The 21,125-nt window shown below is 48.4% G+C and overlaps 2 protein-coding genes across 2 annotated transcripts in view; one reads left to right on the top strand and one right to left on the bottom strand.

The window, feature by feature from the left end:
• NPR1 (natriuretic peptide receptor 1) overlaps nt 1-5,523 on the bottom strand; it is a 64,724-nt gene extending 59,201 nt beyond the window's left edge. Inside the window, exons 1-2 of the mRNA XM_083715591.1 lie at nt 4,964-5,523; nt 3,058-4,585 (exon numbers count right to left, since the gene is read on the bottom strand). Of these exons, the coding sequence (XP_083571717.1) occupies nt 3,058-3,826 (769 nt within the window). The 5' untranslated portion in view covers nt 3,827-4,585; nt 4,964-5,523. The remainder of the gene's footprint in view (nt 1-3,057; nt 4,586-4,963) is intronic.
• Nucleotides 5,524-9,139: 3,616 nt separating this feature from the next.
• ILF2 (interleukin enhancer binding factor 2) lies at nt 9,140-20,868 on the top strand. The gene is made up of 15 exons (XM_083715937.1): nt 9,140-9,309; nt 11,120-11,179; nt 11,783-11,825; nt 12,313-12,417; nt 13,007-13,084; nt 13,625-13,727; nt 13,835-13,900; nt 14,314-14,430; nt 15,010-15,088; nt 16,474-16,561; nt 17,410-17,471; nt 17,580-17,694; nt 18,815-18,905; nt 20,074-20,242; nt 20,733-20,868. Exons 1-14 carry the CDS (start codon nt 9,305-9,307, stop codon nt 20,232-20,234), a joined length of 1,173 nt encoding a protein of 390 aa, XP_083572063.1. The 5' UTR covers nt 9,140-9,304; the 3' UTR covers nt 20,235-20,242; nt 20,733-20,868.
• The last annotated feature ends 257 nt before the right edge of the window (nt 20,869-21,125 follow it).

Genomic DNA, 21,125 nt, shown 5'->3' on the forward strand with positions numbered 1-21,125 from the left:
CTCTCATGTGAAGATAAATTTGTTAACACGCACGGTCTGCTGTTTTTCGGCATGTACGAACTTACAAAAACACCTTGTCCTTGGATCGGCAACTGAGCTAAACACACAGTGAGCCGTGAGCTGTTCCCTCACCCCGGACCCAAAATACTCTCACCTATTTATTCCACTGCTCAACACTCCCATGCAGAAACACACACACTTCCAACGCGGAAAAGCACACAGAGGTCAGAGCAAAGCCGTCCCTCCACTCTGCAGGCTGTGTGCTCCTGGATCTGTGCGTCCAGCTGCTTAACAGGAAAGGAAGGTCCAGACCCATCACAAAAGGAAAAGTGAGGCTTCAATAAGAGCAGCGAGCTCAGATCCCCCCCAAAAGGAGAACAGAAACATCAACAAATAACGGATGGGCTGGAAATATCTGCAGGTTCGCTGGACAAAAAGCGTGTGCACCATGCAGGTTTAACTTACGGAACTCACCGCTACAATATGTCTGTGCATCTATAACTAGGCACATTCTGGTAGGAGATCTAATTGCAGAAATCAGGCAGGGTCACCTCAAAGAGAACCTCGAAGCAGCCTATCTCTGTTTATATCAGGGTTTTTTTCAAGGGGGGAGTGTGTGGAGGTCCCCCTTTGTCCCCCAACTGTGAGCCTCTTGGACGCAACAGGGTTCTTGCCCAAACGGCAGCTAATCGGCAAACATTCCCTGCAAACACTTAGATGCGCAGATCCACGGAGGGCAGGCCCCACCTCCATCCATCACCCTGCATAGCTAAGTGTGGACTCCAGATAAAGCCTCCATTTGCAGGGGCAGTCTACCTCCGAATATCAGAGAGGCTCAGATGGCAGAGGAGGCTGTTGGCCGAAAGAGGAGCGTGGCCCCAAAGCCGTATTCTGGTTAGGGAAAAGAACGACCCCACAAATACCATAGCAGATGCATCCTATAGGAGGGTGTCAGCGTTCTTGAAATGGAATCCTACCAGCACGCTAAACATGCACACATTTAAGAGGCAGGGAGAAGCTGTTTTCTTCCGAGAAAAAATCCTTCCTTGCTTACCTACCGCAGCGGGACAGCAGGAGACCCCCGTGGGAGACTGGATTAATTACTCTGCTTGGGGACGGAAGAAAATGCTTTATACTGAGCAAGGCTGCTGGGGAAGGGATGTGGTTCAGAGGCAAAGCTTCCCCCTTCCATGCCGAAGGTTCCAGGTTCAATCCCCGCCATCGCCAAGCCGGGCTGGGAGAGATTCCCTGCCTGAGAGTTGCTGCCAGCCAGTGTACAGATTACAGAGAGCTAGGTGCAGCAGCAATACGAACCCAGTAAAAGGCTCCTTTAAGAACATAAGGATCAGGGCAAAGGGGCCCATCAAGTCCAGCGGCCTGTTCCTGCGGTGGCCACCCAAATGCCCGTAGGAAACCTGAGCAGGATTCGAACACAAGAGCCGTCTCCCCAATGCGGCTTCCGGCCACTGGCTTTCGGAAGCATAATTGCTTCCAACCAGAGCATAGGCATCGTGGCTAGTAGCCCTTCTGCTTCGTGGATTTGCCCAAACCTCTTTGAAGCCCATCGCTGTCTCCTGCAGAAAGGAGTTCCACAGTTTAACGACTCTATTTTACCTGCCCTGAATCTTCCAGCAGAATCTGATTCCCGGAGGCGATGCAGGGATTGAACCCGGAACCGTCTGTAAAGGGGAAAGGCCCTGCCACTGAGCTACGGAGGTCTCCCCTTGCCGACCCTCAGCTAGTCCACCACCCGACACGACGCCAGCACAGGCTTATGAAAAAAGAGCAAGCGTGTCTGCTTCAAAATAAAGAAACAACCGCGGGGGAACTTCACCTCCACCCCCACCCAGCTAGCCAAGGATTGGGAAAAGGATCTGTGCAGTGGATTCCGCCAAAATAAGCCGGTGCATTGGAGGAGCAGAGTGGTGTAGTGGGTAGAGCAGGGGCCCTCCAGAGGTTGCTAGATCCCCAACTCCCGTAAGCCCTGACTTGAGTCTAGCAACATCTGGAGACGCAGGTTCTCCACCTCAGGATTCAATCCCTCACTTGACCTCGGTGACCCTGAGCATACCTCACAGGGCTGTTGTGCAAGGATAATGTGGAGTATGGGTTTTGCAAGCGACCCCAAGCTCCTTGAAGGTGGCTGGGATTTTATGAAATGTACAAAGGGAGGACAAGGGGAACGCTAAATTGTTTAACTTGGAGGTGGTGGGGGTTGAAGGTAGGAAATCTAGCAGGGAAAAGAAGGGTATAAAATTGGCTCAGTTGAAGTTGGCTCAGTTCTGCCAACGCTGTCCCTGAAGTGTTTGCCTCAGGGTGAGAATTCTTGCCCAGGAAGGGAGAAAGGGAGATTGAATAGGGAAATCTGGGGTGGAAAATCAGTGGGGCTGAGGTGGGCAAGGAGCTTTGTTTTGTTGATGGGGATCTGTAGTGGCAAAAAATGATTTACTTGAGGGGGGGCAGTTGCTAAAGTAGGGAGGAGATAATGGCAAACCCATTTCTAAACAGGAATGTGCCCCCTAAGGAGCTGGGCTCCCAGCAGCTGTGAACGTTCTCAGTCTCTGCACATGCCCAGAGGCACTCATTTTGGGTACTTCCGAGGCTCCAGGAAAAGGCTCTGCAGTCCATCTCTCAACCAAGGGAGCAGAGCGTCCGGGACACAGAGGCACCCAGAGCTTCACCCAAATCCTTAGAAGATTTTGGGCTCCCCTCAGAACAGACCGAAAAGAGGGCATGCGGAGATTTATTCAGTTACTACATTCCCACCTGCCCAAGGAAGGCGCTAGAGGCAGCGCATGGCGTTCTGCCCCCTCCCCATTCTGCCAGGACAACAACCCTGAGAGGTAGGCCAGGCTGAGACTGAGCAACTGGCCCACCCGGCGGGCTTTGTGGCGGAGCGGGGATTCGAACCCAGGCCCCACGCTCTAACCACTCCACCGTACTGTCAAGGAATCTCTCTGCCTTCTGAAGTGGACTCAATGCACCAGGTGAGTCCTACAGGTACGAAAACCAAATCTCAGGTGAGGAACAAGGATATAACCGAGCGACTCTACTTACTCCGGGCTTTTCGCTTGATGTCGCGAATCAGTGCGGTGTAGTTCGCCCCCAGGAAAGGAATGTCCTCCATCGTCATGTTCATCAAGGCGGGCAGCCTGAGGTACAGACCCTCCACGGCGAAGAAACAGGGCCGGTCGTCGTTTTTGTTGTCCCAGTAGAGGAGCATGGCATGGCGCGTCCAGTTGAAGTGTTGGTTCAGGTAGGCCGCAAACTCGCCCAACTTGCCGTGGCTCGGCCCGGTGCGGGTGGTCAAGGCGTACTCGCTGGCCTTGTTGGCAAAGCCCACGGCCTCGGCCCCGGCGGTCACCAGCGGCAGCCCCCAGTGCCGGGTGAACCGGGCCACGGGGGCTGCCGTGTAGACGCAACCGGGTCCCACAAACAGGTCCGGGTTGGCGCTCATCTGAAGGTCCACGGCCGACATGGGCGCCAGGATGTCCGAGCAGACGCCGTGGTCGTCCTCGCTGGTGCCAAAGACCAGCTGGACGGTGTAGCCGGGCAGCAGGTCCGGCCGAGCGTTGACCTTGCGGACGGCGAGCCGTATGGCGGGCGCCACCCGTGGCCAGGCCCAGGGGTACGTGGTGTTGCGCTCTGGAAGCACCACGGCGATGGTCAAGTTGGCTGCGCCGGCCGGGCCCAGCTGGCAGAGGGCCACTAGGATCCACCACATGAACGCCGGGCCGTGGGGCGACGCCGCTTTCAGTGGGGTCCCCGGGCAGAGCCACGGCCCGCAGAGGGCCACCCCACGGCCTCCACGACGCCAGGCCTTCATTCCCTGGCCTCGCCCCGGGTGCCACACCGATGCCCCCAGCTTCCTCACCCCTTCAAAGCCCCAAACCCAACAGAGGGTGGCACAGGGTGCTGTGCTAAAGCGTGCCAATCTCTCAAGCGTGCCAGCTGAGCCCGGTTATGCCCACCGTGCCAGCTCCCCGCATTTTGGCGCTTGACCCTTTCCCTTCCGCCTCTCTGCAAACTCTTCTCCTCTCCAGTGGTGCAAAAAAACCCAAAACACAACCCACCCCACAGCTGTCCTCTGCCAATCCCTGCTCCCTAAGAAGTTGTGCTGAGTTTCGCTGAGCTCGTCTGCCTGGCGTTGGGGGTCCCGCCCCGAGTTCGCGTCCGCCTCTGCCTGTGCTGCCTGCCGCCTTCCTTGCCGTAACTCAGCCTGGAGTGAAGAGAGAGAGAGAGGAGCAGAGGTTTATCTAACTGCAGGGTCCAGAGTTGCTTCTTTCCTTCTTCTTCGCTTCATTCAATGACAGGGCGGCTGCGATCATCAGCACCACCGACAAGGCGCCTTAACTCCTTCCTGCCTGCGACTCACTCACCCCTTCTCCTTCCCATTAAAAGCAGGAACACGGGATTTTTCCAAACACAGATCGCCCAGCAAAGGAACCACGATGACGGGTTGTGGGATTTCAAGTCTGGACATCGCACTGGCAACTGCCAATATTTACCGGTATATGCCGCTTAATATGCAGAGTCCCCGAGCGGTTTAACCTAAAGTGGGGGAATTAAAGGAAGGGAGACGTACCTGCGAGTTGGGAATGCAAAGAAATACGTCAGTAGCAGCTCAGCTAAATATCAAGGAACAATAAAGCAGCCTGAGAGAGGAGAGACGAGATTTTTTAATCCTTCCCTCTTGTTATTATTAGCCGTCCTCTTTTAAATTAATTGCCATAATTTTTAGATTGTTTTAGCTAGGTTTTTTTTTAATGTCACTATATCCTGAAATGTTTCAATCTGCTTGCCCCTTAGGGTTTCTCTTTTTAATTGCACGTTTTATTTATTCGTTTCGTGAACATTTATATACCACTCGGCAGTGGGGGGAAACTTCCGAGTGGTTTGCAAAAGGAATAAAACAGTAAAATTATTGGGGATTAAAAACAACTATTAAAAAACACACACGCACAAAAAAAAATGTGAGTCTAGGTTTGCCACCCTGGGCTCCATGGGTAGGAAGGTGCGGACCTAAATTCAATAATAAATAGAGTAATAACAAGAGTTACTGTTGTAATTATTAATAATACTAATTCTTCTAGTAGCAGTATTTTAACTTAGGACGAATCAAAGAACACTGTTGATGCACTATGATTGTTATTAGCACTCCAAATGAGTGCCAGGCGCTGTGTAATTTTGAGGAAGAAAAATCTTGCCAGTGGAATCAAGCAATTTGCAGATTTATTTTGCCAAGTCGAATCTCATATCTACAGGTTTTCATCCTGCTGTTCTGCCAAGTAGCTCAAGGCTGCCTGTATGATTTCTCTCCCCCATTCTTTTTTCTTTGGGCTTCACAAGAACCCCGGCGAGGGTTCGAGCCCCACGCTGGGCAAAAGATCCCTGCAGTGCACTCGATGACCCTCGGGGTGTCTTCCGATTCTATGATTCTTCACAACAATCCTGTGAAGTAGGTTAGGAGAGAGAGACTGGCCAAAGGTTACACCCAGAGTGCTTCATGGTGGAGTACAGGATTTGAACCCTAGCCTCTCCCGGGTCCTAGTCTAAGCACTACATCCCCACAGCCTCTCTATGTAAAACACGACATTTCTTTCTCCCCCTTTTATATATAATTTTTATTAGTTTTTTAACATATCATTTTCAACAATAATTAAACATACTTTTATATCTTATACAATTTTTTTGACTTCCATCAATCACATCTGAAAATTTCCCAATCTATTCACTTAATTTGCATTTCTTACTCTCACTATTACATTTAAATCTCACAACTAATGTCTCTATTTTGCAATATTTCATATATTTCTCCTTACAAAACTTCTTGGAGTCCTACTAGCGTAATTTGTTGATTACAGCTGCTCTTCAAACAGTTCGTATATTTCTTCCAATCTTCTGTAAATCTCTGGTCCTGCAGGTTTGGAATCCTTCCTGTCATTTTATCCAATTCTGCGTAAAACATGACATTTCAGAGACTTCTGTGCAAAGGTGACAGTCACACCCATTGACCCACCTACGAGGTCCGGCCCCCAGAAAGCTGCCTAGGAGGGGTTTTGGCCCTCAGGCTGGAAAAAGTTTCCCACTCCAGGACTGGGTGAAAAGCTGACTCTCAACTTCAGAGGGCTGCGCTGCTAGGCACCGTTATCTGGGGAAGTTAAGTTGTGGCAAACTGACTTTACCTCTGAGTAAACATGGCAAAGAATGTCTCCAAGCCGAACACACTGATCAGGGAGATAAGTCACAAACCGAGTGCCCTCCTTGACCTTCCACTTTGCAGCGCACCTTGGAGGCATCCGGGGAATTTTAGCGTTGGAAGGGCGCACGCCAGGCGTCATCTCATCCTTAAACTACAGTTCCCAAGCTTCTTCGGAGGAAGCTGTGGGCATGACCTTCTTCTTCTTCGGCGATCCCTCGTAGCCGACTAAGATTGTCTTCTGTAAACACGGTTTTAACAATGAGTACGAAGAATTGGTGCTTTTGAATTATGGTGCTGGAGGAGACTCTTGAGAGTCCCATGGACTGCAAGAAGATCAAACCTCTCCATTCTGAAGGAACTCAGCCCTGAGTGCTCACTGGAAGGACAGATCCTGAAGCTGAGGCTCCAATACTTTGGCCACCTCATGAGAAGAGAAGACCCCCTGGAAAAGACCCTGATGTTGGGAAAGATGGAGGGCACAAGGAGAAGGGGACGACAGAGGATGAGATGGTTGGACAGTGTTCTCGAAGCTATCAGCATGTGTTTGACCAAACTGCGGGAGGCAGTGGAAGACAGGAGTGCCTGGTGTGCTCTGGTCCAGGGGGTCACGAAGAGTCGGACACGACTAAACGACTAAACAACAACAACAAACGTAAGGGGCTGTGGAGGCCAGGCATAGGCAAACTCAGTCCTCCAGATGTTTCGGAACTACAACTCCCATCACCCCTAGCTAACAGGACCAGTGGTCAGGGATGATGGGAATTGTAGTCCCAAAACATGTAGAGGGCTGAGTTTGCCTATGCCTGGTGGAGGCCAATTCTGGATCCACACGTCCTTCCACAGGGGGGACACTGGTTTCTGGACAGGAGTTGATCACATTGTGGATTTGCCTAGCGTGCCTTCCTCCTAGTACGTTTCTCCTTTGCGTTCTGAGTTCGAGGTTCTTCAAAGCCCACGACACCTTTGGTAAAGACTGTTCTCCAACTGGAGCACTCGCAGGCCAGTGTTTCCCAGTTGTCTGTGTTTATACTACATTTTTTAAAGATTTGACTTGAGAGAGTCTTTAAACCTCTTTTGTTGACCACCAGCATTACGCTTTCCATTTTTAAGTTTGGAATAGAGTTGTTGCTTTGGAAGACGATAATCAGGCATGACCAACACCTCGATAAACACTACCTTGATGTCTGGGCTACTTCATACTTTTCTGTAAAGGTTTTTTTTTTAAATACAAAAAACGATTTTATAATGAAAATACTTACCCATAAGGAGCAGAGGGGTCCGAAAGGTCTTAGGGAGTCCATTCAGAGTGCCTTGCTCTCTGCATGCCTCAAAAGTAGGGGCCTAGCATTATGCTCAACAGGTGAGCACCGAGTGCGAATTTCGCCATCTGAAGGACAACACTGCCACCTGTAGGACTGAAAAATCCTTTCTCCCTTGCCTGCTCCAGCATGTACCAGCTCAAGCCGAAAAGAACACACAATGAGAGTTGTAGAATATAACAACCTTTGATTGATAAAGGTTGATTGATTGAATATAACAACCAATTGAAAGGGATTTGAAAACTAAGCAATGGAGGAAAATGTTAATATATGAAATAGAGGAATATATTGGATGAAATGTGTGATGTAATCGAGGAATATGCATCGGTGAAAATTGTGATATTACACCGTAGGTAAAGGGGATGGCTATGAAAACAGCACAGAAGGGAAGATGGGAGGTCAAATTATAAGACGAATGCATAAACAATTTGAAGTTTGAAATTAATTGGTCAATTTAATAAAAATCTTAATAATTAGAAAAGAGAGTTGTAGAATTGTAGAGTTGGGACGGGACTTGTTCCAGCCCATGTTCATGGCAGGAATCTTGCAATGGGACTGTATGCCAGAGACTGTAGGTCAACAGGTAGAGATCTACCGTATTTTTTGCACCATAACACTCACTTTTTTTCCTCCTAGAAAGTAGGGGGAAATGTCTGTGCGTGTTGTGGAGGGAATGCCTACAGGTGGCATGCCTACGGATTTTCCTCCTCTGAAAACTACGTGCGTGTTATGGTCAGGTGCGTGTTATAGAGCGAAAAATACGGTACTTTACATGTAGGTTTAATTTCTGACATCTCCAGGAAGGGCTGGGAAAAACCCCAGGAGATCTAGACTGACCAATGGTCCGAATCAGTATAAGGCAGCTTTCCATGTTCCTGATATATGGGTAAAAATTGTAGGAGAGAAGGACCTTACTGAAATCAAGATACGCTACAGAACACTTATCAAAAAAAGAAAGAATATTTGTCTGTTTTTGATAAACCCATGCTGGGTCTTAGTAATCACACTGCTGCAAAATAACGTGCTGCGTTGGCTTCAATAGATTTTTTAAAAATTAATTTAAATATTTTCATTAAAATAATCCAACTCGCACTAATTTTAAAAATACCGGGCTAGCAGAGGATGGTTTCGATCCATCGACCTCTGGGTTATGGGCCCAGCACGCTTCCGCTGCGCCACTCTGCTGCTTGCGAGCGAGATGCTTCATTGATGCTCTATAAGTGCCGCACAATGTTCTGCGCGTGCGCGCTAAGCACTATTGTCTCCCTCTTTCGGCGTCCTTCTCTCCCTCTAGCGGTCTCCAAAGAGCTCCGCTGCCCAGAAGCCGCACATGCGCCTTCCCCACCTCCCCTTGCGCGGTCCCTCCTCCCCTCCCGCTCCCACTTAAACCCTGCCCTATTGGTCACACTTCCTGCTGCCAACTTTGCCATTGGCTCGCCGCTCGCGGGGCGTGCGCGAGTCTTCCGAATGACAGACGGTCCAAAGGAACCAATGAGATGACGGAAGCTAAGACGCGGGCGGGAAGCCACTGTGGGGCACGAGGATGGGATTGGCTGAAGGAGGGGAGCCGCGGCGGTAGCCAATAACGGCGGCTGCTACTGCCTAAGGGGACCAATAGCGGTGCAGCTTGTTTCGAGGTGCGCAGAGCGGCGGGCGCAAGTGTCGGCCGGGCGGCTTTTCTTTCATATTTCCTCGGCCCCCTCCCCCCACATTCGCCGCACCGTTTCTTTTATTTTCCTTTTTAACGCCTGAGGAGCAGCGACGGTTATTGCTCGTCGGAATCATGAGGCGAGTAAAGGGAGGGGGGGAGAAATGGGGGAGGGGCTGGCACGTGGCGGGGGAGGGGAATTGGGGGCAGAGAGAAGGGAATGAAAGGACTGGGGGTCAAGGCGGGCGCTCACTTTTTGTGAGGAGGGCGCTTATTGGGGGCGAACTGTGCTCAATAAGCAGGACAGGGAAACCCCCGAACCTCCAGGGACGGAAGGAGTCTGCTTTTCTACCAGAATATGGGATGGCGCGCGTGCGCGCGAGAGAGAGATAGACTGCTGCTGCACTTGGAAGCTCCACCTCCGGCTGTCGTCTGCCTGCCCCATCCCCCTGCCAAGTGCCATATAACGGGGAGGGACAGGATGGCCGAAGATGCAATTCCCGATGCCCCTCTTAAGGACACATGGAAGATGGAGCGAGATGACCCTTGGTGCCCCCTTCCTACTCCCACAGTACAGTGGTACCTCGGGTTACATACGCTTCAGGTTACATACGCTTCAGGTTACAGACTCCGCTAACCCCGAAATAGTGCTTCAGGTTAAGAACTTTGCTTCAGGATGAGAACAGAAATTGTGCTCCGGCAGCAGGAGGCCCCGTTAGCTAAAGTGGTGCTTCAGGTTAAGAACAGTTTCAGGTTAAGAACGGACCTCCGGAATGAATTAAGTACTTAACCCGAGGTACCACTGTACTATCATTCCATGAACAGAAGAAGAGCCGGGCTGCTGGATCAGGTCCCAATGCCCCATCTTAGTCCAGCATCCTGGTCCCACAGCTGCCCCAAAGGGAAGCACACAAGCAAGATTTCCCCACAACACAAATAGCTGCCTCTCCCTTTCTGGCCACTGGCATTCAGAGGCTTCCTGGCTAGTAGCCATGGGTACTTCCCTTCCCCCATGAATTTGCCAAATCCTCTTTGATAGCCATCCAAGTTTGTGTACACCACTGTCGTCCTATGGGAGAGAGATACAACAGCCAAAGGGTGGACTCCCAGGTACAGAAGGAGTCTACTTCTCTGAAAGGGTCAGATAATGGGTGGGGAGAAACAGGGTAGCGAAAGGATGGACCTCCATGTACAGAAGTAATCTACCCTCTCTACATCAGATAACAGAGAGGGGTGAGGTAGCTGAAGGTGAGGCTTCCAGGGGCAGATGCAGTCTACCTCTCTGCAGTCAGCAGATAATGGGGAGATAGACTTCACAACAAGAGCGGGTTGGCCTTGGGTGTTATTGAGCTTCGAAAGAAATATGTGACTGGATAGTTACAGGTAGGTAGCTGTGCTGGTCTGCTGTAATTGAAATAAAACAAAATAAATAAATTCCTTCCAGTAGCACCTTAGAGACCAACTAAGTTAGTTATTGGTTAGTTATTGGTAGTTATAGCAATAACTAACTTAGTTGGTCTCTAAATAAAATAAAAAAATCCTGCCAGTAGAACCTTAGAGACCAACTAAGTTAGTTATTGGTATAACTAACCAATTGTTGGTCTCTGAAGTGCTATTGTAAGGATTTATTTTATTTTATTCATGGATAGCAGAAGGAAGTGAACTTAGGATAGCCATTGGTCTGCCCAACCTGGTATTGTCAACCCCACACGTGAGGACCCTGCGGCCTGGCAGATGTTGCTAGACTCCAACTCTCATCAGCTCCAGCCAACATGGACAATAGTCATGAATGATGGGCTTCCAGATGGAGAGCACCAATTGCCCGATGCTTAATGTAAATGGGGGGAAGGGTGTAAGGAATCAAACCTCTGGGAACAGCTGATAGCAGATTGTGACTCTTGCATGTACTTATGACTTTCCCCCCTCTCCTTCCCCCATGATTTCTTTCAGGGGTGACAGAGGCCGTGGTCGTGGCGGACGCTTTGGTTCTCGGGGTGGTCCTGGCAGTGGGTAAGTCCCACACAAAGTTAGGCGTCTATCCATTTCTAGCAGCACAAACACAGGAAACTGCCTTATACTGTGCAAGGCCATTGGTCCATCTACCTGCTCAGTATTGTCTCCAGTAACTGGCAGCAGCTGTCCAGGGTTTCAGGCAGGGTTCTCTCCAGGGAATACTTAAGGAAGCCCACTGGTCTGTTCAGCAAAGTTTTACCTGCAATGACTAGAAACAGGCAGCCGTTCAGACAGGAGACATTTCCATCCATACAAGGCCAAAATAGAGCAACTGAAACAGTGTGTCTCGGTAGACGGAACACACTATGGTTTAGATGGCCAAGTTTTCTAGGCAGGAAGCTTCATTGGTTCTGCTGCTGTGGCTTCCTCCCAAGCATAGGTGTGCCTACTTGGGAGTAACTCACTGAATATGCTGGGGCTGAATAATCACACATAGGCTTTTGGTGTCGGCTTCACATCCTTCTTTCTTATAACATCCCTTAAGTAAAGTCAGGATAAGCCAAAGAACATGATCAAACCTGTGACATAGGTCTTGAATGTACTCTAAACTCTGGCAAGAACAAAATCAAAGCTCACCTTCCTATGTTAACTGTGTTTCAGGTTCCGACCCTTCGTGCCTCACATCCCTTTTGACTTCTATGTGGTAAGTAGGCCTGACGGGTGCTTTTGAATGTGGCTGGCAGTCCTAAGTTTGAGAAGTTTATCTTGGGAAATTAAAAATCAACCCAGCAAGCTGTAGGATTGGAGAACTTGGAAGCTTTCTGGATACAACCATGAAATGGTGCACCTGCATTCTCAAAATATGCTAGGAAAATAGTGTGCAGGGGTGGCATCAATTTTTGTAATGCCTTGGAGCAGGAATCAGACTTTTAGACCCACGCATAAGTACACATAAAGAGATGGGTGAGATCAAATTGGAGGCCCCACCTTGCCTTAAAAAACAAAAACTGTCCTGTTTGTTCAATACCTGCCTGTTGTTGGCTGTGTCATGTGTACAGATTGCTGTTTGGTGGTGCTGAGTGGTGAAACCACATATATGAACACTGCTTAAATGGGACCACTGAGGATGAACATAGTGCACTGTGTGTGTGTGTGTGAAAATCTTCATAAAGGTGTCCTCCTTCCTTCAGTGCGAAATGGCTTTCCCCCGTGTGAAACCAGCCCCAGATGAGACTGCCTTCAGTGAAGCCTTGCTAAAGAGAAACCAGGACCTTGCTCCCACTTCTGCTGAACAGGTGTGTTCTGCATGATTGCTGCACTCTCCCCGGTAGAATTAAGAGGTTTCTGTCAAGGAGGTGGGATAGGAACCCTGGATAAAATTATTCAGTTGCTTTTCCTACATAGGGGTGGTCAGACCTCTGTTTCCTCTAGGAGTTAAAATAAAACAATAATAAATTAAAAGGCAGTAATGCTCTTTGAGCTAAAAATTGAAAGCAATAATCGTCATTATACGTCACATTGTCTACAATTTCTTAGAGGCCTTTCGCCACCCGTTCTCAAAAAATAAGCCACGTTCCTGAATTTAAGACTTAAATTATTCCCGAAATAATAGTTACTAAATCTCCTAGTTAGGGTACATTGCAGTCCTTCCTCGATATACGAACATAGTATTGTCTTTTTTACTTTAGACATTGTAATATGAAGGGCAAAGGATACAGTTAACTGCTATTGTGTAATTTTTGGTTTTGATTGGATGTTTTATTTATTAGTATGTTAAATTTTGCACAGCTGCGTTGAACTGCCATTTGCACATTAAAATACGGTATATAAATCAGGTAATAAACAAATAGCTACATACTACTCTATTTCCCCCTTCTGTACTAGGCTTCTATCCTCTCTCTGGTGACCAAGATCAACAATGTGATTGACAACTTGATTGTGGCTCCAGGAACATTTGAAGTGGTGAGTCAGTCTTCACCGAGAAGACATTGGGAGAATACTCATGTTTAGCAAGGGAGTATGTGTTTTCATCTGAAGGGTTGTGGTTTGCTGTGAGACTTCTCTCAGTAGACACAATTGCCAAACTGGGATTGAAACAGAATCTCCGCTGAGCCAACCTCCAGGCAGGATCGCGTCAGTCCCTCTAGCCTAGATTTCAGAGTGTCACAGGCAACAGCTTTTTCAAAGTTTACATTTGAATTTCTGAGCAAGTGCTGTGGGCACCATCCTCTCCATTCATCTCTCTCCCCACTCCCCGGATCAGCCACCCCAAAAGTGACAGTCTCTGAGCCTGTAAAAAACATAAGAGCTGAAAGAGGAAGTGGGAAAGAGTGTCACTTTTCCAACTTCCTTTTTTAGCTCTATGTTCTTTTCAAGAGAGAAGGGCAGTGGGCTTGGAGACTTTGTGGGCCAACTTGGGAAGATCTGAACAGCATATTTATGTGTACATCTCTCTCTCTCTCTCTCTCTCTCTCTCTCTCTCTCGCTCGCTCGCTGTACCAGCAAATCGAAGAGGTTCGCCAAGTGGGATCCTACAAGAAAGGGACCATGATGACTGGCCACAATGTGGCAGATCTAGTTGTGATCCTGAAAATCTTGCCTACATGTAAGTTTTTCTATTCGCAAAGGGAAGGGGAAATGGCAGACTGGGGTGGGGAGTGTGTTCTAATGGAGCCTTCTGCAATGAATTTTGACTTCTGCTTCCATCCACAGTGGAAGCTGTTGCCGCCTTGGGAAACAAAGTTGTGGAAAGCCTGAGGACGCAGGATCCTGCTGAAGGTGAGCAGCACGTTTTGTCTGCCATTGCCCTGTTCTATGCATCAGCACACTCAGTGCTGCATTCCAAGCAAAATAACCCCAGGGGAAAAGATATATGCTAGTGGCACAGCCAGGAAACAAACACTCAGGAAAACACCTGTCTTTTGCCTCAAATGCAATTTGCTGGATTTGGGATGGGAAGACTGTGGCATTCCAGATACTGCTTGACTGCAAGTCCCATCATCTCTTATAACTGCTGAGAGTTGTAGTCCAGCAACATCTGAAGGACCACTGATTTGGGCAAGATTCACTACTGGGGTCCAGAGTACTACCTGTTCCACAGTACAGAGAGAAATCTCACCAAGCATTGAGATCTGTAGCTACTCCTCAGTCACTTCCTGGCTCATTTCATCCCTGATTTTTTCTCCCCTTAGTATTGACCATGCTCACCAATGAGACCGGCTTCGAAATCAGTTCTGCAGACGCAACAGTGAAGATTCTTATAACCACTGTGCCCCCCAACCTCCGCAAGCTGGATCCCGAGCTGCACCGTAAGGAAATCCAGGCAGTTTGTTTTCTCTGCAGTGGAGGGGCAGGGGGAAGGGCAGGATGGATGGAGGTTGACCTTGCTTAAATAGGTTGTGCTTTTGGTAAAGGTAAAGGGACCATTAGGTCCACTCGTGACCGACTCTGGGGTTGCGGCGCTCATCTCGCTTTATTGGCTGAGGGAGCCGGCGTACAGCTTCCGGGTCATGTGGCCAGCATGCCTAAGCCACTTCTGGCGAACCAGAGCAGTGCATGGAAACGCCATTTACCTTCCCTCCGGAGCGGTACCTATTTACCTACTTACACTTTGATGTGCTTTCGAACTGCTAGGTTGGCAGGAGCAGGGACTGAGCAGCGGGACTGAGCAACCTTCTGATTGGCAAGTCCTAGGCTCCACAGCGCCACCTGCGTCCCTTATGTGCTTTTGGTAGAAGAGTAGAAAAGAGCAACCTGCCCAGAGGGCCTTGTGTGCTGTTTTAATTGGGTTGTGGTGTGTGTGCCCAGCATAGAAAGCAGGAGTTTTTCCTTGCTGAACACAGTTTCCCTAATGCCGCCACTTCTGTCGTCTTCTCTCCACTCACCAGTGGATATCAAAGTGCTTCAGAGTGCTCTGGCAGCTATCCGACATGCTCGCTGGTTTGAGGAAAACGCGTCTCAGTCCACGTAAGTCTCTCTCCCTTTGTGCCTGGGGAGCCACCTTTGCTCCTCCTGCAGAGGTGGCCCTCCAAGCCTTCTAGCCTTGCTTTTGCCCCCAAGGTGGTTTTTTTTAAAAAAACAAACACCTAACTGCAGTGTGTCCTTGAGCTCTGATAATGTCGCTTGCTGTCTGCATGTAGGACAGAGAGGTGTGTGCAAGAAACTAACCTATGGCAAAATGGTTACCGTATTTTTCGCTCTATAAGACGCACCTAGTTTTTGGAGAAGGAAAACGAGAAAAAAAATTCTGAATCCCAGAAGCCAGAACAACAAGAGGGATTGCTGTGCAGCAAAAGCAGCGATCCCTCTTGCTGTTCTGGCTTCTGGGATAGCTGCGCAGCCTGCATTCGCTCCATAAGAAGCACACACATTTCCCCTTACTTTTTAGGAGGGAAAAAGTGAGCAAAAAATACGGTATATTTACATTTGTTCCTATGCCCAATTTTGCCTCTGCCCCCCGCCCACCAGAAGGGAATGCCGCCTTCAGGCTCAAAAAGGTTCTCCTGCCCTTGTGGAAGGACATAGGGGAGGAAGCTCCCCAATCTGTAAAACTTAAGGCAGACTAGGGTCAACCTTAGCTCTTACACTGGGAAACATCAAGGCTTTGATGCATCTCTGAGTTTGGACTTGCTCCAGCTGCTTGCTTCTGGTGCTCTTTGTCCAGGTTCCAACCCCTGGCAGAACTCCCATATCTTGGGGACGTATGTCTATTCACAATGAGCCTCCTCCTGATTCTCTGGACTCTGGCATGGGGCAGTTGAGGCACAAGGATGAGGTGTTCTTTGTGTAGATTTGCTCGCTTCTAGTGCTGCTTGTGCAAGATTCATGCCTTTGCAGTTGGATCACTTAAGCTGGCATAAGAGCAGAGTAGCCTTGCTGGATCAGATCAAAATGTCAGTTTAGTTCAGCATCCTGTTTTGTAGAGTGGCTCACCAGATGTCTCTGGGAAGCCCAGAAGTAGTATATGAAAACAGATGCCAAACACACACACACATACACACAGAATTTGCCCCCTTGCAGATGGCATTCAGAGGTAAATGCCTCTAAATAGGGAGGTTTCATGTAGCTTTTGTGGCTAATCCACCAGTGGACACCCTCCTCTTTAGCAGTATAGAGTCCAGTATTCTGGAGAAAACCATCACCACCATTTGTTTTAGAAAATTTATAAACGGCTTGATCCAACCCCCCCAACCCCCCAGGCATGGTTCAAATAAATAAAACATGGCTACAGCCCACAAGCCAATTCAAAACAAATACACACAAAACCTATCATTTTAAAACAAGGATAGTATCAACAACATAATAGATAGATACATAGATATTCTGGGGATGACATTGTTACCTTCTTTCAGAGTGAAAGTCTTGATCCGTCTGCTGAAGGACCTCAGGATGCGGTTCCCAGGCTTTGAACCCCTCACACCCTGGATTCTTGACCTGCTGGTATGTGGAGAGACCAAGGGCAGGTGCTTGGCTTCCACTGTGGGCTGATTCTCTAATGGTGGCTGCTTCATGTTATGCTTTCTTGATCAAAACATTCAAGCATCCTGTTTTTGCAGTTGGGAGAAGCTTGGCAGCAATCTGCATCCCTTTTCCCTGTGTGACAACACTTTGAAGTTGTAGATCAGAACTAGGACTGATCTTTTTTAAAAAAAATCATGAATTTAAAACAGTTAAGGAAGGCAGAGACGATGAAGAAACAGGAAATGAATGTGGAGACTCCATTGGGTCAAAGACAGTTTCCTGAATAATTTAATCAATAATGTAGTGCATACTTAGAAGGGTTGTTTTTCATTTGCAGGTAATTACATAAGACTGAGGTGCTCCTTAACTTTTTTCCCATGCGAATATAAATATTCTGCAGGGAAGGAAATGGTGACAACATATTTACTATATATAGGAAAGTTGTGTGCTGTGCATTTGGGCACCTCTTTAGGCAGTGGAACCAATTTGCTGCATGTTGTCTCCTGACATCAATGAGCAGCTTTTCACTTACCTTTGGATCCAGTTGGATGCCATTTTGAATCAAGTTGGTAGACTGAACCTTGCCAAACCACTGATTTCAAAACTTGACTGGCTTTTGTTTGTTTCCTAAAATTCCTGAGCAGCTCCACGTATGAGGCTGCCAGTGCTTAATGAAATAAAATGTTGAACTATCTTCTCAGTAAGCCCAACTGAATTTAGTTGGAATCCTTTCCCAAGTCAACACAGACATAATTGTATTGCCAGTTACTGGGTAAGCAGGACGGAGAAAACAAAGCTCTACTATTTGCTCTTCTCTTTGGTTCTAGGGACACTATGCTGTGATGAACAACCCCACACGGCAGCCCTTGGCTCTCAATGTTGCCTACAGGTATAGTCAAAACACTTTTAAAATTCAGGGGGGAAGAAGAGAATTCGCGTCTTCCAAATGCTACATGGCGGGGGTATTATTATTTCTAATCTTGCTGCTGCTTCGCAGGCGCTGCCTTCAGATCTTGGCCGCTGGGCTCTTCCTTCCTGGCTCTGTCGGCATCACTGACCCCTGTGAGAGCGGGAACTTCAGAGTCCACACAGTTATGACCCTGGAGCAGCAGGTAACCCATCCCCCTCCTTCAATTGAGATACCGTATAGTGCAAGGATTTAGGTTGAGGGGGACATCTGTACAAGAATGTACAAGAGGGGGTGAGGACCTGTGGCTCTCCAAGTGTCGTTGGAACCACAACTCAACATCGTCCCTGACCGTTGGCCATGCTGGCTGGGGCTGATGGGAGTTGGGAGCCCATCAAGAACTGCGGGGCCACGTGATCCACACAGACATGCACCAGTTACATCTGCATGCACATTGATATGTGATCCTTGATTGGTTGGGATATGTGTCTGGGAAAGGGGGTGGGGATCCTGTGGCCCTCCAAATGCTGCTGGACTCCCAGCTCACATTATCCCTAGCCACTGGCCCTTCTGGGGCTTATGGGAGCTCAGCACTACATGGAGGACCATCGCTGGTATAGTGGCTATAAACATGAGCTGAAAACCCTTGCCTCTGCCACAGACGTAGTATACATGGCTTTAGCCAAACCTCTACTCTTAATAAAATTGGCTTGCCTGCCAGGGCTGTTTCAAAGTAAACTCTGTGAAAGATGTGTTAACTATTCAAATACAGTGGTACCTCGGGTTACATACGCTTCAGGTTACAGACTCCGCTAACCCAGAAATAGTACCTCGGGTTAAGAACTTTGCTTCAGGACGAGAACAGAAATGGTGCTCCGGTGGCACGGCGGCAGCAGGATGCCCCATTAGCTAAAGTGGTGTTTCAGGTTAAGAACAGTTTCAGGTTAAGAACGGATCTCCGGAACAAATTAAGTACTTAACCCAAGGTACCACTGTACTCTTTGGGGGCAAGGTAAGCACCACGCCTCCCGCTTCTCTGCAGATTTTGGCTTCCTACAAAAAATTCTAATCCTCATGGCTAAAATGCTTGCATAGGATTGTCAGAGCTGGACCCATAGGTTTCACACCTCCTTTGAGATGCTTTGCAGATTGCGGAAGCATGAAGTTCAACTACTGTGTGTCCTGCACTGTTTGAAGAGGCAGGTGTGTGTGTCCTTGCTGTTGCTCAAAAAGAAATATGATGTGCAGGTGGATTTGCAGCCCAGAGAGGTCCTGAAAGTGCAGGGAGGGGACGATGTGTGACTGGTCTCTCTATTTCCATCTAGGACATGGTCTGCTACACAGCCCAAACCCTGGTCCGCATTCTCTCTCATGGCGGATACCGGAAGATCCTCGGGCAAGAAGGAGATGCCAACTGTAAGTAGGAGCTCTTGGAAGGAGCTGTGGCTCAGTGGCTGGAGCATATGTCCGGGATCTCCTTGTTGGGCTGGGGACACACTCCGGACGGAAACCTTGGAGAATGTCAGTCAGAGTAGATGGTATAGAGCTAGATGGATCCAAGAGTCTCACCGGGTACAAGGCAAGTTCCTATCTTGGAAAGACAGATCTAAAGTGGGGCTCTCTCAAACAGTTTTGCTGGGACAGGTCTGCTCCATCAGGCCTCCTCTCCTTCAGCTGTCACCTGGGAGCAGGTGTTTCATCAGACTGCCTCCATGGGAGATAGGAAGAAGGGCTCACTCACTCCTCTCTTCCATCAGGTGCCTCCTACCCCTGAACTGGGCCACCCAGGCATTATAAAACAACTGTTTAAGAAGCAGTGCCCAAGTTTTTTGGGGCCCCCTTCCCTTTGTGTGCGTCATTCCTTTAAATTGCAAGCATACAGGCAGGGTCTGTCTTGTTTTAACTGATTGTACGTAAGCCAATCTGGGAACCTTTTTGGCCAAAAGTCAGGGTGCAGATATTCTAAATAAATAAAAACAATGAGTGGGGGCACTGGCACACATTATCACTCAGTTATTGTAACCAAGGAAGTAACTAGTCTTTACCTCTAGGCAAGTGAGCAGCAGCAGCCTCAGGTGTTAAAATATTATTGGCTCCAAATCTTGTAAAGGAATCGGATGGTCTACATATAGAAATAAGGCCACACTTTGTTCTACTACATTGCAGCCTTTGGCTGTAGTTGAGGTGAAAGATGTTTAGAAATAGGCAGCGAAAATCCAACAGGAGAGTTATCTTAGGGGAGATGTGCTATGGCCGACAGGTGGCTCGTCAGCAGCATCAAACAGCAATCCTAATCACATTTATCCTGAGTGTAATTGAACTTGGTGTGACTTAAATTCAGAATAAGACGAGCATAGGATTGCATGCTGGCCCTCGGCTGCTCATTCCTCGGTGCACTTAGCCCAGGTATTTGGAACCCATGGCCTTGCGGGTGAACTACAACCCCCCTCATTCCTGGTCAACAGCTGGGGGTTGTAGTTTAGCAACATCTGGAGGGCCGAAGGTTCCTGCTCTAGTGCAGTTTTGGTTGTACAGCCTTAACTACCTGACTCACCACCACCCTGGAACGTTCCTTGTTTCGCAGACCTGGCTACCGAGATGTCTACCTGGGAAGGTGTGATCGTGACCCCGTCGGAGAAAGCATACGAGAAACCACCTGAGAAGAAGGAAGGGGAAGAGGAGGAAGAGAACCAGGAAGAGACTGCTACCGGAGAAGAGGAAGAGAGCATGGAAACCCAAGAGTGACCTGCCAGGTGTGATGTGGCGGATTCAAGGGGGCAGCCCTCTCTGGTTTCTCTCACCCCCGACAGTAACACAGCTCTCCCAGCACACCTGATTGTTAGCTGGTTATGCCAAGAGCTCCCTCCTCCACTCCAGCCACCTTTATTCCTCTTCCTGGCTTCCCTTCCACTGAGCCCGTTGACTTGGTGTCTATTCTGGATATGTTCACCCTGGTGGTGAGAGCTACAGATGGCACTCTGTCCCACACCCTCTTGGAGCTGTGTGCTTTCCAAGGCTGAGGTTAAATTTTCTAGGTCATACTTTTTACCCAGGACCCCTTGAAAGTTGGTGTGCCTGCTTGTTTTATTTGACTGGTGGGGGGTGGGGTGGATTAGCGATTAGTGACTCCTGGATAATTATGGTGTGGAATACCTGTGATGCTTAGAATGCTGTTTTAGAAGCAAAGAACAGGAGAAATGGCCTGAGCTGGTGTTCAAGAGCTGTTTTGCTTCTGTCTTTCAGTGACCTCTCCCCTTGCCTCTACTACTGGTGGATGAACAGCTGAAGGCGGCCAAACCTGACTCCCTTTTCTGTGTGTTATTCTAATTGTCTTGTTTTTTAAAATTCTTGCTATTAAAATTGTGTTTTCCTTTTAAAAGCTGTTAGTTGGTTCGTCTGTTTGGGTGCTGGATCTACCAATTGGTTACATCAACTGATAAGAACTGGGATCTGTTACAAAAGTGACCTCCAGAAAGTGGTCAGGCTCCTAAAATGGCAACTTTTTTGATGAAAAGGTTAGCAACTCTTGCAAACTCTTAGCTATCTCTCAGCAGGACCTCCTTTATTTAGATCAAGAGTGAGAACTAGGAGACTTTTTTTAGCAGAATAGTAAACGGAGCTGAAACCAAGCTCATT

Source organism: Podarcis gaigeae, assembly GCF_964106915.1.
Source record: "Podarcis gaigeae genome assembly, chromosome: 16".
NCBI classification, from domain to species: domain Eukaryota; kingdom Metazoa; phylum Chordata; class Lepidosauria; order Squamata; family Lacertidae; genus Podarcis; species Podarcis gaigeae.